Below are 19056 nucleotides of genomic sequence, written 5' to 3' on the forward strand. Positions count from 1 at the left end.
CTTGCCCTTCTGAGCGTGCAGAGCACCCCGCTGGACAGCCAAGCTGGTCTTCCCTCACCGTGCCCCACCCCTACCGGTGACAGAGAACGGGGCTGTGTCCCAGGAAGCACTAACCTCCTTGGAAAGGGGCTTTTCCCCTACAGCCCGCAGAGACATTAAGGGGCTGGGAGGAGAGGGACTCAAGGCCCCAGACAGCGGGTCAGCCTAATTCCAGAGATGGGAGGCAGGTAGGTGAGCTGTGTGAGCAGAGTGGTAGGACCAAGGCTGGAGACAGGTGGGTGGAGGACCCGTTCAGGTTGTAGTAGCTCAGGTGTGTGTGTGTGTGTGTGTGTGTGTGTGTGTGTGTGCGCGCGCGCGTGTGGCGTGGTGTCCAGGGAACATCTGGACTTGTACATGCTATGGGGACTCCTGGTCAGTGAGAAGAACACAGCACACACCTGGCTCATACAAGCAAGGCTCTGACCCATATATAGCGTCTTGTGCATCTATGTGGGGAAAAGAATCAAAATCAGCAACTTGCTTAAATTTCTATGAATATTTTACCAGGCCCCCTTTCGTTTGCAGTAGGGCAATGTTGACAGGTTAGGAGCAATCTTTCTTGTGGGTGTGATTGGAAAATGTGCATAGTCAGTAACCTGATGCCTTGTTTGAAGTCATGGTTTAAGAAAAGTGACCGGGCAACTACACAGAGGTGTCTAACATCACTGTGTTCTTTAAGGGCCTCTCTTCTGCTGTCACTGCCTTCAGGACAGCAGGTATGGCAGGGCCCGGACTCGAGGCCAGAGCAGAGGGTGTGTCCTGCTGCCCCACCCACCTGCTACACCTGGACCTTCTTTGGCACCTGGATCATTGGCAGCACCTGGAACCGCTGTGGCAGTGAGCGCTGTACTTTTCATTGTTTCCTTTATGCAAAAGATTCTGCCTCTGCTGAAAAGTGAGAGAATCAGTTGTTGAGCAAGGATATATATAGCCCAGGTAGAGAGTTCTCTTCTGAGAACTGGTAAGTTTAATAAGAAAAGTCATTCTCCAGATGCCGGCATGGACAGGTGTTCTTTACCTGAGAGCCGCTCTCCTGCCTCCCTTCCACGTACACAAACAGGCTTCCTTTTAACTTCAAGTGGAGGGGAGAGCTAAATTTCTTGGCCTCAGCCAATGACTCCTATTGGAGTGACTTCAAAACAGACAACTTTTTTGTACTTGAACCACAGTGTTGGATAAAGGTTTTAATATGGTTTAAACTTGCTATCCCTGCTGTCTGTAGGCCTTTCCATATTTTTCTGTATCCACTTGGTGTTCATGCAGCAGAACCCACAGAGGTGCTGAGGGTCTTGCTTTTACGACCTGCAGTGGGTCCCCGTGCTGACCCGGCACTCACACGACACCAGCCAGGTCCATTGATTCTCTCCTGAATCTATCTCCCCTCTCCTTTTCTTCACTCAAGCCTCAACCTTCCACCATCCCGCTTCGTCCTAATTCTCACGGAGACAAACAGAACATCAGAGCAAAACTTCAACCCACCGCATCTCCGTCCCCTGGGCGTGGCCCTCACCTGAGACCCTGAAGTACTAGCTCTGCGTCTACCAACCAATTCTCTGTCTGCAGGCATCTGTCTCTCCGCAAGTCTCTCCTCTGTCTCCCAGACTGAAGGTTTTTCCCCATTCCACCAGAAGCTTCACCTGGCTTCCACGCCCCTCCCAGTCCCTTTCTTTTTGCTTCCCATTGTAGAAATCTGGTCTGGACCCTGAACCCCAGTTCTCATTTCTCCCTCTCTCCTCTCCAATCTGGCCCTCTCCCCATCGCTCCACTGAAATGGCTTCTCCAGTACCCTCCACTTGGCCAAAGCCCCAGGCCTGTTCCTGGTCCTCCTTGTACTTGGAGAAGTCGAGCTCTCTTTTCTCCTAGAGAAGCTCCTGCTGTGTGGTGTCCAGGGCACCGCACACCTTTGGTCTTCCCCCTGCTCACTGGCCACCACTGCCGGCTTGTCTTTGCTGGGTCCTTCTCCCTGCCCAGTTGATATGCCCAGCGTCCAGTCCTTGGATCTCTTCTCTTTGCTACAACAACTCTCTCCCTTGGTCATCTTATTAGTGTTATGGCTTTCAGTGTTACAAACGCGGGGACCTGTCCACATGCCAGGTATCTCTGGCCAGCCCCTCTCCCGCACCACCTAACACCCCCTAGACGTCCCCAGATTTCTCACACACCTGATCTGCCGTCCTAGACATGTCGTTCATCATTTGAAAAAGTCCTGTTCTTCCAGTTTCCCAGGCCAAAGTCTTTAGAATCATTCTAGATTAATTTTCATTTTTATTATTATTATTTTTTTTACCTCAAATCCTTCACAGAAACAACCAGGAAATAACTCTTGCCTGGCTCTCAAAAGGCTATCTGGTGTCTGATGATGTCTCATCACCTCTCTGACTACCTCTGGTCCTAACCACCAGCATCCCCTGCTGGACGCCGCAAGCGGCTGCCTAACTTGTCTTTCTGCCTTTGCCCTGGTCTTACCCTCAGGCTGTTCTCAACACAGAACCAGGTAAACTGGTTCATGTAGCTCCTCCGCCCACCACCCCATGAGAGTTTCCATTTCCTCAGAGCAAATCCCTTCAGCTGTCATCCCGCCCGCTACCTCTCTGATTTCTTCTGCTCCTCTCCCCCTTGTCTGCTTCCCTCCGGCTGCCTGGACCCCTGTTCTTCGTTCTCCCTTGTACATTTCTACCTGAGGAACTCTGCTCTCCATCGCCTCTACCTATGGCTCCTGTCACCTCGTTAACTTGCTTCCTTTAAGTCTTTGAATCTCACAGAGACTGCTTTGTCCCTCATTAATTAATGCAGCTGCCCCCTTCACGCCCCGTCTTCCCAGTGACTCAATCTTCCTTACCTTGCTGTTTTTCTGCTTTTCCCTAGCAATTGCCACACTCTGGCTAGATACAGTATTTGCTATTTTTATTTTCTGTCACTGGATAGTGAGCTTTTCAAGGGAAGGTCCTTTGCTTTGTGCGCCGATAGTGTTCGGCATGTGGCAGGCATGTACTAAAATGTGGATGATGGGTGAACGTAGAGATAACACTAGTCTTTATTTCTGTCTCTAAAACCATGCAGACCCAGTCACCTGGTCAAGTCCTGACTCTGTTCCAGCCACTGCCAGTGGAAAGCCAAGTGGCTGAGTCTGAACAACCCAGAGGGGCAGCAGGACCATCTCAGTTTCTAGGTAACAGAGGGAAGAAGGATATGGTTGAGGGGCAGGGGATGCTTAATGCAGGAGGGGACAGCACAGCAATAAAATGCTAGACAACGAGGCACAGGCAGGAACGGATTGATGTTCCTGTCTCCTCCTCTCTCTCTCTCCTCCTCCCTCTAAAATCAATTAAAAATTTTTTTTCTTTTTTTTTTTTCATTTTTCTGAAGCTGGAAACAGGGAGAGACAGTCAGACAGACTCCCGCATGTGCCCGACCAGGATCCACCTGGCACGCCCACCAGGGGCAATGCTCTGCCCACCAGGGGGCGATGCTCTGCCCATCCTGGGCATCGCCATGTTGCGACCAGAGCCACTCTAGTGCCTGAGGCAGAGGCCAAGGAGCCATCCCCAGTGCCCGGGCCATCTTTGCTCCAATGGAGCCTTGGCTGCGGGAGGGGAAGAGAGAGACAGAGAGGAAGGCGCAGCGGAGGGGTGGAGAAGCAAATGGGCGCTTCTCCTGTGTGCCCTGGCCGGGAATCGAACCCGGGTCCTCCGGACGCCAGGCTGACGCTCTACCACTGAGCCAACCGACCAGGGCCTAAAAAATTTTTTTTAAATGCTAGACAAATAACCTCAGTATTGGCAGGTTTGACAGGATAGGGAGAATGTATAGCTTGAAACTATTTCCTTTCCTGCAATAAATTTTCTGGCTATCATTGTTTTATCTCCCCTATAGTTAAGGCTTATGGAAAAAGAAAAAAATCGTTATTCATTAGCCAATTCAACGTAGTTGCTTTTCAAATTTAGACAATGCATCTGTGTACGACAACTCATAACTGGACTCTCAATTCTAATTCATTGATGTGTCTTTAGACAAGTGCCATATTGTTTGATTGCTTTAGCTTTGTAATATATATATTTAAAATTTTTTGTTTTATTGATTGGTTTTGGCAAGAGATGAAGAGAGAGAGAGATTTATTCCCATATGTGCCCTGACCAGGGATCAAACCAGCAACCTCTTAGCTTTGGGACAATACTCTAACCAACTGAGCTATCCAGCCAGTGCAATATATTTTGAAATAAGGAAATGTAATGCCTCCAGCTTTGTTCTTCTCAAGATTCTTTTGGCTATTCAGGGCCCTTTGTGGTTCCATACAAATTTGCCCTGTCATTCAGTTATTGACCTTGTAAACTTTTTTTTGACCTTGTAAACTATTTAAATCTATATAAATCTGTCATAAAATAGTGTGAGTACCTTTCCCACTTGTTAATAAAAAGATCAGTGGTTCTGTATAAAAAGAAAGGCAAGTTTCACTGAATTTTTATGAATTCTTCATTTAGTCAGCACTTTGATGCCCCCTAGAGGGCAGCGAGTGTGGTGCCAGGTGATAAGCCTATAAAAATGTAGACACAGGGAACACGGTTTCTGCTTTGAAAACTCTTCTCCTCTCAACAGATAACTGATGAAACTGGATAAGTATTAGAACAGAGATGAGTGAGGGGCTGAGATGAGCATTAATACGGAGCAGGCACTCGTCTGGAAAGGCTTCTGGGTAACATTCCCCTCTTCTGGTGACCCATTACTGGAAAAATGTAGTTTGGATTCTTTCAACATCTTTTCTCCCTCAAACGACTTTGGCTGTTTTACTAGTTTTAATAACTAGGGTTTTTAATATTAACCTTCCTATTTACATTTCTCTTTTAGTGTATAGATTCATAGCTTTCACATTTATTTATACGTAGAGGAGGAACTTGAGCTCTCGACTGGATTGCAGACGACATCGCTAGAACAGCGGCAGGGTTGCGGTGGAGTTTTCCGAGACCTCTTGGTAAACACGAGGCGGTACTGGGACCACGTTAGAGAGTCAATGGTGGGTATGCTGACCATTAACAAATCTAATTTTATGGAGTTGTTCGTTTTAAACTTTACATAAAATGCACATTGGTGTTTAATAAGAGTCCATAAAGCTTTCATATTATCACTGTAAGTGGAAGTAGCCTCTCACTTTTTTTTTTTGTAATAACATTCACTTTTGCAGAGAAGAAGACTTATTGTAGAGTCCAGGATGTACTTTCTATTTTTTTCTTTTTCTTTTATAGTCGCTCAGATAGAATGACCCAGTTCTTTGGTTGTGCTGAGAATTTAAAAAATCAAAATGATTATATATAGTGGCTCCTGCCTCCTCCCCCCTTTAGGAAGCCTTGTGCTACAGAATTTTGTTTTACTTTGACCTCTTTTTCTGACCAGGCGGTGGCGCAGTGGATAGAGCATCAGACTGGGACACAGAGGACCCAGATTCGAGACCCCGAGGTCGCCAGCTTGAGCATGGGCTCATCTGGTTTGAGCAAAGCTCACCAGCTTGGACCCAGGGTCGCTGGTTTGAGCAAGGGGTTACTCGGTCTGCTGAAGGCCCACGGTCAAGGCACAAATGAGAAAGCAATCAATGAATGCAAAACTTTGACCTCTTTTTATTATTGTTATACATTTTAATCTTAAAGTTTCACCTAAATTAATATTAGGCATTCTGGACAGCAGGTTTGCATGAATGTTTGTTATTTGTTGTTAATCTCCTCATTGGACCTAACTTTGTTGATATTGTGGTGTCCAGACTCTTTAGGGTCCAACCAGCCCCTTTGTTGTCTTGTTATTGACACATGGCTTAATTTTTCAGGCTCGCAAGGTCAAGTGGTGAAGCTATTTGCGAACCATTTCCAAGTGACGTCTCATCCCCAGTGGGTCACCTACAAGTACAACGTTGACTACACGCCACACATAGAGAGTGGAAGTGTCCGTGCGAATTTACTTTTCCAACATCAGCCATTAATTGGAAAGTGTAATATATTTGATGGGAGCTCTCTATTACTACCTCACATGCTATCTAAACCAGTTAAGTAATGTTATTTGACATTTTCCTGACATTCTTTCCCTTGCATTTTTACTTTATTATAGCAGAACTCTTACTGTTTCTGTACAACAGTTTGTGGAGATGTCCTGAAGATCTCTTGCCTGGAAGACTTGGACAAAACTCACATGTTATGTTTGATTAGCATTGATATTCTCTAATGTCACTTATTTCAGCGCTTAAACCAAATATATATAGGTTAAAGATATTTTTTTGCCTTTCTAATGGCACAACGTGTCTCAAAAAATGCCGATAATAAAGTTTGAATAATTTATATTTCTTGTTCCCTCTAAAACTTTAGCATAAAAAACAAACAATCTACAGGGAAGACTTTTTATTTTTTCTATAAATCTCCATAATAATTAACCAAAGAAATCATTTTCAGGAATTTGTTTAAGTGAAAAAATAGTTTTGACTTAAATATAAATATTTAATTCTGACTCTTTACTTTTGTAAGTCACATTTTTCGACCTGAGGGTGTTTTTGTGGGAAAGACTGCTCTTGCCATGGTGTTATGTCGGCTAGCCAAGGGACATACTGATTTGTGACACAGTGGAGATCAGTGTCCTTGAAGGAACCCCTGGTCCTTTTTGTTTTTATCTCAGAAAATGGGACTGGTCAGCAAGTTCAAAGACGAGCTTGTGAAGGTGACCATCAAGTTCTCCAGCAAACTCGCACCCACCTCGCCAGACTGCCTACACTACTATTACAACATCCTCTTTGGAAAGTATGTTAGTGAGATCTGGTACCCTTGAGAATTGGTGGTGGCTTCCTGGGTGTCGGTGGTGTTGAACAAAGCCATTTGCTTCTACCATTTTGTATTCTTGACAATCCCCATGTACTGAGTGAGGGAAGGATCTGTTAGATGACGTGACATGACACTTGGATCCTACCCTGCCGTGTGCAGGTTCAGTGGCTGAGCCTCAGTATTGCTTTCCCTGCCCACCTCCCCTTCCCACGTCTGGTGCCGCTCTAGGAGGAGTAATAGACATCGGCAATGCACATCCTCACGTTTTTCTCTCGGGAGCAAGTACCCTTGGTTTCTGTTTTATATTCACTGTGATGAACAGATATTCATAATATGTTAGTCTGTAAATTTTAGTCTGCAAAAGATATTTTGTTTCATTTCTATAAACGAAGGACATTCTGATGGCCTTTCTAAGATAATTTGTTTTCTATTATGCAAAGGAGATAAAAACCAAGGTTAAATGAACCTGTACTATCTACCTCATCGTGTTATTTACTTATCATACATATCAGGTACTTCATGTCCATTTTTAGTATAAATAGTCATTGATAGATTGTTTTCCCTTATATATCCTTCTGTGTATTACCAAATGCTTACTAATATTCAATACACTGTCCACAAAAACCTGTTCTTTCCATTTCTAGAATTTTGAAGATGATGAATTTGAAAAAAATTGGTCGCAACTATTATGATGGCACTGGCATGGAGGCCTGAGACATCTTGCAACATAAGTTTGTATTAAGTAGAAAGTTTAATGTTCTACAGATAGAATTATAGAAGCTTTGACAAACTTACTCTCATTTGAAGTAGTATGATTTACAAGTGATGCCTTTAAATGGTACCCATTGGCTATGAACAATTAGGTTAGTGTTGAATGTAAATTTAAAATAAAAGATTCACTCTAAACATCTTAGTATAAGAAGAAACCTTAAGTCTGACATGGTGGCTCAGTGGATAAAGCATTGACCTGGAATGTTAAGGTTGACAGTTCAAAACCCTGGGTTTGCCCAGTCAAGGCACATATAAGAAGCAATAACTATGAGTTGATGCTTCCCGCTCCCCCCCTTTCTCTCTTCTCTATTTCTCTCTCTCTCTCTCCCTTCCTCCCTCTTTCCCCTTTCTCTAACATCAATAAATAAAATCTTTAAAAAAAAGAAGAAACCTTAAGATATTTGGTTGTTGTGTAAACCTCATAGGAAACAAATGATCATCTAAAACCTGGGTAATTTCATGGCCCTGGCCGGGTAGCTCAATTGGTTAGAATGTTGTCCTGATACACCAAGGTTGTGGGTTTGATTCCTGATCAGGGCACATATAAGAATCAACTTATAAATGCACAAATAAGTGGAACAACAGCTCTCTCTCTCCCTCTCTCTCTCTCATCAGTAAGTTAAAAATGTTTTAAAACACACAAAACATGGGTAATTTCTCTTTGAAAATATTTTCAATCATAACAATTATATGTACATGTCTTATATTATGCAAAGGAGATAAAAATCAAGGTTAAATGAACCTGTAATATCTACCTCATCGTGTAATTTACTTATCATACATATCAGGTACTTCATGTCCATTGCTAGTATAAATAGTCATTGATAGATTGTTTTCCCTTATACATCCTTCTGTGTGTTACCAAATGCTTACTAATATTCAACACACTGTCCACAAAAACCTGTTCTTTCCATTTCTAGAATTTTGAAGATGATGAATTTTAAAAAAATTGGTCAAAAAATATAGTATGTGTATATATTCCTTTCTGGTACATATATATATAATTTATATATTTATATATGTATATCTCATTCTCACATATATAAATATATGATACTTCAAGCTTGTGATGATAAAAATAGTTTAACATAGATGATATATTATTTATAATTAGCATATCTGGTAAATCTCTATCTGGAGGTCTTTCAAAAGACCAGTCATTACTAAAAACAAGAGACTGAAACTGACTCCTCTGAGCATCCATTTTAGATCCTGAGTTCAGGCCCTGTAACTCTTGGTTTTATGTTCAGCCCTGGTACTCGGACACTCACCTCTACCTTACTTCATCTGCAGACTGGAAATCTGGCCTGGTTATTTTACTTCTATTCTTTTTTTTTTTTTTTTTTTTTTTTTTTTTTTTTTAATTTTTATTTATTTATTCACTTTAGAGGAGAGAGAGAAAGAGAGAGAGAGAGAGAGAAGGGGGGAGGAACAGGAAGCATCAACTCCCATATGTGCCGTGACCAGGCAAGCCCAGGGTTTCGAACCGGCGACCTCAGCATTTCCAGGTCGACACTTTTATCCACTGCACCACCACAGGTCAGGCTACTTCTATTCTTCAGTATGAAAACAGTATGACCCTCTGTGCTGATGTGAAGCATAAACTGCTCCGGATGGAAACGGCTTACGATTTAATGATATGTATTCATGACAGTGCCAAAAGCAAAAATGTGAACGTTACAGAGCAAGTTTCTAAAGAATTAGTCGGATCAACTGTTATTACAAAGTAAGTGTGCTTTTTCAAAAACCTGTCTTGTGACTTTGATAACTTTCTTTTCATATGTTCTTACAGTTTTCAAGTCATGAAATGTGCAAGTTCAGAAGTAGAAACAGCATGAAAATGGCAATAATTGTTAGACACTTTCCTCATCTGGTTATACAGTGTGGGAGAGGAGTATGTAACCATTGTAGACTGCTGTTCTTGTAGTTTCTAGTGCTAATTTAGTCATTTGCTCTGAGACCTCACTTTCACATAATAGAGTATGGTTTCTTCTGAATTTCTTGCCTTTCTCTCTCTTTGTATCTAGTTTTTTAAAAACTGGTGCTTAATTATAATCCATTAGCAAATTTCTATCTGGAGAAAAAAATTTTTTTAATTTCCATTGATTTGGGGAGGAAGAGAAGCATAAACTCGTCCCATTTAGACTGCTCACAAAAATTAGGGGATATTTCAAAATGAATATAAAGCGATTAGGAAAAGAAGCATTTGATTTTTTTTTTATTAAACAAGAACATCAGAAAAGCAAACAACAAGTCAAAGAAAGTTATTTGATTATGCAAATGAGATACAAAACCAACTTTTATTTCATTGGTGAAAATGCACTGTACAAAAGGCTGAAAGTACTGGAGTATCTTCACATTCCCCGATCTCCTAATTTTTATGAGCAGTGTAGTTGTGTACTCATTGACTGCTTCTCGTACGTGCCCTGACCAGGGTTAGAACCTGCGACCTCGGTGCACTGGGACGATGCTTTATCCATTGAACTACCCGGCGAGGTCAGGAAGTTATTGTTTTTAATCTCCCTCTACCCAAGAAGTTTTACATTAATGAGAAAATGGATGTAGAGTTACTTAGCCAAAATCATCTTAAGAAGAGCCAAGTTGGTGGACTCACACATCCCCAATTCAAAACATACTGCAAGGCCACAGTAATTAAGACAGGGTGACAGTGGTGTGAGGATAGACACATAGATAAATGGAGCAGAACTGAGAATCCAGAAGTAAACCATCCCATTTACAGTCAGTTGACTTCAATAGGGGTGTCAAGGCAGTTCAGCCAGGGAAAGAATGGTCTTTTCAACAAATAGTGCTGGGCAGCTGGATAGTCACTGGCCCTTCTTCACACAATACACAAAATTAAATCAAATTTAATTTAAAAATTACTCAAGAGGGAGATAACCATAGAGCTAAAAGTATAAAATTCTTAAAAGAAAATGTGGGAGGAAATCCTCTTGACTTTGGGTTAGTTAAAACCATATTAGATAAGTGCTGACCAAAGAAAAATACAGAGAAGTTGGACTTCACCAAATTAAAAACTTTTACTCTGCAAGCATGCTGTCAAAAAAGTGAAGACAACTGACAGAATGGAAGAAAATATTACAAATCGCATATCTCAAAAGATTTCTAAAGAATACTAACAACTCAATAATTTAAAAGACAATCCAACTCTAAAAAACGGGCAAAGGGCCTGAATAGATGTTTCTCCAAAGCAAATATACACATGGCGAACAATCACTTGAAAATATGCTCAACCTCTTTAGCTATCAGGAAAACACAAGTTAAAACTACAATAAAATACCACTTCATAACCACTAGGATGGCTAAAATTAAAAAGGCAGATATTAAACAAGTGTTAGCAAGGGTGTAGAAAAATTGGAACTTACCCTCATACAGTGCTGGTATGAATGTAAAATGATATACAGTGTGTCTGTAAAGTCATGGTGCACTTTTGACCGGTCACAGGAAAGCAACAAAAGATGATAGAAATGTGAAATCTGCACCAAATAAAAGGAAAACCCTCCCAGTTTCTGTAGGATGATGTGGCAGCATGTATGCATGCGCAGATGATGACATAACACCATGTATACAGTGGAGCAGCCCACGGCCATGCCAGTCGAGATGTGGACGATACAGAGGAAAGTTCAGTGTGTTCTGTGGCTTGCTAAATTCAAATCCGTGACCAAAGTGCAACGTGAATATCGGCGCGTTTATAACGAAGCGCCACCACATAGGAATAACATTACTCGGTGGGATAAGCAATTGAAGGAAACCAGCAGTTTGGTGGAGAAACCCTGTTCTGGTAGGCTATCAGTCAATGACAGATCTGTAGAGGCTATACGGGATAGCTACCTAAGGAGCCCTAAAAAATCTGTGTGTGAGCCCACATCGAACTGCACTGAATAGGTATGAATCTGGGAGAGTTTTCCTTTTACTTGGTGCAGATCTCACATTTCTATCGTCTTTTGTTGCTTTCCTGTAACCGGTCAAAAGTGCACCATGACTTTACGGACACACTGTAGTTTCTTTGGAAAGCAGTCTGGCATTTCCTCAACCTGCTAAATACTATCATGTTATCATATGACCCAGCAATTCCACTCCTAGTTATATACCTGAGAAATGAAAATACATGTTCACCAACATTGTTTTGTGAGTGTCAGTAACATTATAATGCATAACAGCTCAAAAATATAAACAACCCAGATGTTTGTCAGCTGATAAATGAATAATCAAAAATGTAGTATACCTATACGATGTTATTTGGCAATAAAAAGGAATTAAGTACCAATACATGCTACAGCGTGAACAAACCTTGAAAAGATGCTAAGTAAAAGAAGCCAGTCAGGAAAGGTCACATATTGTATGGTTCAGTTTGTGTGGATGTGATGAACAGGCAAGAGTGTGGGGACAGAAAGGAAACCAGGAGTTGCCTAAGACCTGGGGAAGTTGGGTGGAAATAGGGGGTGACTCTTTATGATTGTGGGTTATTGTGATTTCTCCTTTCGATGATGAAAATATTCTAAAATTGATTGTACTGATGGTTATACAATTCTGTGACTACACTAAAAACAATTGGATTATAACACTACTTAAATGAGTCAATTGCATGTGAATTACTCTTAAGAAAGCTGATACATCCTGCAATTACTTGTAGGATTTAAACTCCCTTCCTTCTTGCAGGGTTCCATGTAATGAATAAGTCAGAGATAACACCATATATTGTGATTGATTGATTGTTCCACAGGTTCAACAACAGAACCTACAGGGTGGATGCTAGTAATTGGAAGGAAAATCCCAAAACAACGTTTAAAAAATCAGATGGCACTATAATCAGTTTGGTTGATTACTATAAGGAGGTATGAGATTTTTATTTCTTTAAATATATTTCTATTTTACTTTTTTCATGCTTGTATTATGTAGTTAAATATATTTCTCTTGATAAAATAAATACGGTAAGCCTTCAGATATTAAAACTTCACTTATGAAGTTTCTGCCCCATGGAACTGTTCAAGAAGAAGAAAAAAGTGACCAATCACCATCTGACATTATGCCAATTCTATACTAAGTCTCACAATTCACAGGTTCCTCAATCTCTGAGTGTTCACAAAGAAATAAGGAAACTTTGCTTAGTGTAAAGTAGTTGATGAGGTTGATTTTCTAGCTTTGGTAGATGAGAGAAAGATAATTAAAGGAATTGCAGATATTTGTAGCATTGCTGATATTTGTAGCAAATGGAAAGAACTTACAAATGAATGGTTTAAATTTTTTTTTCCTGTATTTTTCTGAAGATGGAAACGGGGAGGTGGTCAGACAGACTCCCGCATGCGCCCGACCAGGATCCACCCGGCACGCCCACCAGGGGGCGATGCTCTACCCATCCGGGGCATTGCTCTGTCGCGACCAGAGCCACTCTAGCGCCTGGGGCAGAGGCCAAGGAGCCATCCCCAGCGCCCGGGCCATCTTTTGCTCCAATGGAGCCTTGGCTGCGGGAGGGGAAGAGAGAGACAGAGAGGAAGGAGAGGGGGAGGGGTGGAGAAGCAGATGGGCGCTTCTCCTGTGTGCCCTTGCCGGGAATCGAACCCGGGACTCCTGCACGCCAGGCCGACGCTCTACCACTGAGCCAACTGGCCAGGGCCTGAATGGTTTAATTTTTTAAAAAAAGGTTATATTTTTATATCAGAACCCAAGATACAGCTACTTGGTACCATTAAGGGTACACAGGTCTCTGACATCCCTTCAAAGGGATGGTTCTATTATGACATTATCCTCATTTGTGCTCTATGCTTAGTGCCTGTTTATTTGATCCAAAAAGCAGTTAGTGAGTGCCTATTACGCATCTGGTGAGACGACTGAATTCTCAGCTCAAGAAACTTGTGTTCCTGTGGCAGGAAGATAGATGGCGGACAAGAAGGAAACTACTTTGATCGTTATAAGGGATGTACAGGTGATTAAAACCAGGGGATGTTCTGGGGAACGTCTGTTGACTCGGTAGACTGGGTGGTGGTGGAAAGCTTCCCTGAGAGGCTGATGTGTGAGTGTCGGAAAGGAGCAGGCTGTGTGCAGACCGGGGAGAAGAAGAGAATGAGATCACGCTAAGTCACCGTTTTCAGGATGGGCATGGTGTGGCCAGATACCAGACAAGGCTAGTGCATTCTCTAGAGAAGTAATTACTATAAGGGCAAGGCAGGTTTGTATGATATTAAATCAGAGAATGAGGTTGGGGGCCGTGTTGTCTAAAGTTCAGTGCATTGGGACAACTAAACCACATTTTATTATCAAATGGTATTATACAGATGTGTGTAGTGACACATGGTTTTATTCTGAAGATTTTTATTTAACATACAGAGAATGAGTTGTATGGGGGGGGGGGAGATGGAGGCAGAAAAAGACCAGTGAAGAGGTTATTAAATCCATTTAGGTAAATAATGATGGTGGCCTGGATAGAGTGGGAGAAGTAAGTGACAACAGGCAGGACTTACTGATGACTTTAGTGTAATGAGCCTTGGGAGGAGGAGACTGAAGCGGAACCCTCTGATGCCCTTGTATTTTGTAACATTTATCCCAATGTGAATTATATATTGGGGGATTATTCAATCTCTCCCCTCCCCTATAAACTATGAGTTTCACCAGGGCACAACAGTGTTGGTTTTGCGTTTTGTAATATCTTCTGTGTCTTATACCATGACTGGCACATAGTCAGAGTTGAAATATATAGATTGAAAATTTAATTCATGTATGTTGGCATCACAGAGTAGTGGGTTTGGGAATAATTTGAAAGAGTATTTGACACACAGGGCAAACTACCTTCTTGGTATATGCTGATAGGTAGGAGTCTTGGATGTAAATAAAATATAAGAAAATGGTTTCAGCCAATTTACTCGAGTAAGACAGGCTGAGTATTTGAAATGACTGGAGTAGTCCTGGGATGTCCCGGTAGGAAGTCAGTATTATAAGAGATGACAGTTTAGTTTTAGTGTTCTGGTAAGATCTAGAAAAATCAGTGAAGCCTGACCAGGCGGTGGTGCAGTAGATAGAGTGTCACCCTGGGATGCTGAGGACACACTCGCCAGCTTGAGTGTGGGATCATAGACATAAACCCATGGTCGGTGGCTTAAACCTAGGGTCGCTGGCTTGAATCTAGGGTTACTGGCTTGAACCTAAGGTCACTGGCTTGAACCCAAGGTTGCTGGCTTGAGCAAGGGGTCACTGGCTTGACTGGAGCCCCTAGTCAAGGCATGTACGAGAAAGCAGTCAATGAACAACTAAGGTATTGCAGCTATGAGCTGCTGCTTCTCATCTCTCTCCCTGTCTTTTGTAAGATATCCTTCTAGGACATTTTATGAAAGCTATGAGGAACAGGAAGTATGAGTTCCAAAGTTCTCTAAAGTTCTCTACAGGAGAAAAGCAGGTACAAAGGCTTTGATAAACCAGGTGGTAGGGTGGTAGATGAGGCCTGAACTGATGTCATGATTCTACACACAGAACTACTTTAAGGACAGGGGACTCAGTGAGTCCTAGCTACCTTTCAGATAACTACAGGTCACTTCAAGGAAAGAAAATATATAATCTACAAAAATAGCATGAGAATTGAAGGTACTTGCCCAGCTCAAGAAGAAAGGAACCATCAACACTGAATCTGAAATCTTCTTGCCTAAGGTGGGAACTGCTTTCCAAGTTTCCAGAGGCTTAAAGACAGAATGATACTAGAATTCAAGTGGCCAAATTATTATTGTCAAGGACCTTGCGATAAAGCAGCATCTGTGAAGAACTGCCACTGTGTTTTGGAGAGTAAAGGCGCTTTGTTGTGTAAGAATTGTATCACAGGGAGAGGAACTTGTGCATGTGATGTCTTTGAAAATGGCCTTTTCTACTGGAAGCAGGGACTAAGAGTTTGGGGAAAATAGAGCAGGAGGGATGTTAGGAATACAGGTTTTGTTATCCTTCATTAGTGTGGAATCCTTTTGAAAGTTCTTAGTTATGTTTCATAAATTTTTAAGGCAGTGCTGTGGTGAGAAATATACTCCAAGAGATACTCACCCATTTATATATATAAAGTTTAAAAAGGGTAGCATAGTGACTCAATACAATGTTTGTGGGAATCCTACTCTCCTTGGCCATCTATGTTTTTTAAAATTTTTATTTATTGATTTTTAGAGAGAGAGAGAGAAATATTGATTTGTTGTTCCATTCATTCATGCTGTCATTGGTTGGTTCTTGTATGTATCCTGACCAGGGACTGAACCCACAACCTCAGCATGTTGGAACAATGCTCCAACCAACTGACCTACCGGACCAGGGCCTTGGCCATCTTATATAGAAAAAAATAAATGTGATCCCTGGGACATTTAAATTAAAAGGATATTAAGAGGTTTTTTTATGCATTATGAAATGGGGAGACAATATCCCCACCATGCCTCTCAGCCTCCCTTTGTGATGCAAAATGAACTTTGTACCAATCTGGATGACACTACTAAAGTTATGCTGACATTATGCCTGTGTTCTTCCTTCTGAGCAGCAGTATAATGTCCAGGTCACTGACGTAACTCAGCCACTTTTGATCAGCATGGGCAAATGGAAAAAGAGCCAACAGGACACGTCACGTGAACCTATACTGCTGGTTCCTGAGCTCTGCTATCTGACAGGTACTGTGGAGTTACGCTGTGCTGTCCCCACTGAAGACAACCCCTCTTAAAAATCATACATGTTGTGCCCTGGCCAGTTGCTCAGTGGTAGAGCAACAGCCCAGGGTGTGGATGTCTCGGGTTCGATTCCCGGGCAGGGCACACAGGAGAAGCGCCTATCTGCTTCTCCACCCTTCCTCCTCTCCTATCTCTCTATCTCTCTCTTCCCCTCCCGCAGCCAAGGCTCCACTGGAGCAAGCTGGCCTGGGTGCTGAGGATGAGTCCATGGCTTCTGCCTCAGGCGCTAAAATGGCTCCAGTTGCAACAGAGCAATGGCCCCAGATGGTCAAAGCATCGCCCCCTGGTGGGCATGCTGGTGAATCCCAGTTGGGCACAATGCGGGAGTCTGTCTCTCTGCCTCCCCACTTCTCACTTAAGAAAAGTACAAAAAAAAAAAAAAAAAAAGTCATGGATGTTGTGATGCAGATGTGCAGGCTTTCACAAGACTCCCTGACTCAGAACCATGTTTTCTCCATTGGTTCTTCCTCTACCAGGTCCACTAGTTAAGTCCTCTCTAATAAGAAACTATTCTTGCTCATTCAGCTATATGTTTTGGAACTTTTTTCAAGGCCTAACAGATAAAATGCATAAAGACTACAGGGTGATGAGAGAATTGGCTCTTCATACAAGGCTGAACCCAGGAAAGAGGCAGCAAGAATTGCAAAAATTCATGAATGCTGTGCAAAAGTAAGTTCTACTTTTTTTTATCTCTCTTTTCTCTCTCTACTGAAGTAAAAAACTTTGCAGGTTCTTTGGCATCTATCTCAAATTCTTCAATTAAAAAATAACAATTGGGGCAATGCCCAGGTGACTCAATGAATCAAGTGTCAACCCGGCGTGCCAGAGGTTGCAGGTGTGACCCCTGGACGTGGCACATGCAAGAAGCAATCAATGAGAGCGCAACTAATGGAACAACTAAGTGGAACAAGAAGTTCATGCTTCTCTCTCTCTCTCCCTCTCCTCTGCCCCCACAAATCAATGGAACAATTTTTAGATGACAGTTGGGAAGAAAATTATATTTGGGGAACAATTCTATTGTTCTTGTCATTGCTATCTTAGAGGAGGCCTAGAAGAGGAAGGCTCTGAATGCCTGTCCAAGTGTGGGAACAAAGACAGGATTATTTGAGCATTCTATAGAGTACCTGTAGCATCTCAACATGGAGGACGAGCAGTCAGGGACCTTAGATTAGAGGAAAATTGCCCTTTGGTTACAAATGGTTAATTGCTTTTGCTTGTTTTCTTGGGTTGGATCATGTGGAAATATTTTAATTTTCAGAAATGAGAATGTGCAAAAAGAACTTCAACTCTGGGATTTCAGGTTTGATACCAAATTGCTGTCCTTCTCAGGAAGAATTTTGAAAGAAGTGAGAATTTTCCAAGGAGATAGAACCGTAAGACAGTGTCATGTTGAAGTGTTATAGTTGTGTCAAATGATGATCCTGCAAAGAGAAGCTAACTCAGTCATGTCAAACACTAGGACTTCTCTCTATTCTTGGGCTACCTGTTCTTTCTATCTGAGAGAACACGCAAAGGTCCAATAGGAATGCATGTAGTCCCTGGCTGGGTAGCTCAGGTGGTTAGAGTGTCATCCCACTATGCCAAGGTTGTGGGATCAATCCTCAACAGGGCACATACAAGAATCAATCAATGAATGCATAAATAAGTGAAAAAACAAATCAGTGTTTCTCTCTCTTTCTAAAATCAATTAAAAAAGAAGGCATGTAAAGTAAACTTGGCATTCTGTCTTTATTAGTATTGTGGACATTTTCTCAGTGGCAAGATGTTCTCCCAAATGTATCCATAAGAGTCAAATACCTACAATCCAAGTCATCCAGAGTAATCCATGATAGAATCCCAGAGTTACTAACCTGTACCATAAGGGAAAATATCCAATCCAGTCATGACAGAAGTTTAAACTTGTAATATTTCAGTGGGAGATAGCACAGACTAACAGTGAGAAGGATCCTGGATGATTTATTTTTAAAACAGAGTTTTTATACGCTGATTTGGAATTCTTTTCCAGTATGACTGTCATCCGCAATCGGCAGAATGGGCAAGAGAAACAAGAAGTGGACAGTCAGTCAGTGTGAAGTCACTGGATAACTGGGCGATCCTCTACACGAGCAGAAATTACCGAGCAGCCTTTTCCCTGACGCAGAGTCTGCGGCAGTCACACCTGCCCTGGGCATGGCTATGAGAAATGCAGAAATGTAAGTAGAGCAGAAATCCCTTCTGGTTTAAAAGTCAGTCGTCAGCAATCAGAAGGTGGAATGACTGAACATATTAAATTGTAGGAATCAGTTGCTTTATCAAAATTCTTAGAGTCTGTACACAAAATAGTCAAATTTACTCCAGTTGACATACGACATGTGACACATATTATAACAGGCTTTTGTGACATATGGTTTGTGGCTATTGGGAGATACAAGTTGAGGAAGATGTGACAATTGGCAGCTTGATGTGAATGGATGGGGTGATATTAAGAACTGGTTCTTAACGTCTTTCCAAAAATTAAACTTGTTTAAAAAAACTGTCAACTGAAATGCCTGTCGTGGCATTTGAGCTTGTCTTGCTTTTGTGTCATGTTTCATTGGCTGTATATAGTGGGGGGATTTAAATTTAACAACCAGTTCTCTGCCCTAATGACTGTTTTAAGTACAAAAAAGATAAGACTGAAAGGTAGTTTATTATTTCATGCATTTAATACTTAAATAAGAACAATAAAAGAGGTACACAAAACTAGATTGTTATAGAAAGGTTTTAAAATATTAATAAAAATA

At 41.8% G+C, this 19056-nt stretch overlaps 1 protein-coding gene across 1 annotated transcript in view; it reads left to right on the forward strand.

Annotated features, from left to right (window-relative positions):
* Positions 1–19056, forward strand: part of PIWIL3 (piwi like RNA-mediated gene silencing 3) — a 35235-nt gene that overhangs the window by 6173 nt on the left and 10006 nt on the right. The window contains 10 exon segments of the mRNA XM_066254468.1: positions 748–876; positions 4920–5051; positions 5849–6063; positions 6685–6806; positions 7472–7527; positions 9138–9324; positions 12340–12451; positions 16111–16237; positions 16846–16963; positions 17553–17640. Of these exon segments, the coding sequence (XP_066110565.1) occupies positions 748–876; positions 4920–5051; positions 5849–6063; positions 6685–6806; positions 7472–7527; positions 9138–9324; positions 12340–12451; positions 16111–16237; positions 16846–16963; positions 17553–17640 (1286 nt within the window).

Source organism: Saccopteryx bilineata, chromosome 2 (genome assembly GCF_036850765.1).
Source record: "Saccopteryx bilineata isolate mSacBil1 chromosome 2, mSacBil1_pri_phased_curated, whole genome shotgun sequence".
NCBI classification, from domain to species: domain Eukaryota; kingdom Metazoa; phylum Chordata; class Mammalia; order Chiroptera; family Emballonuridae; genus Saccopteryx; species Saccopteryx bilineata.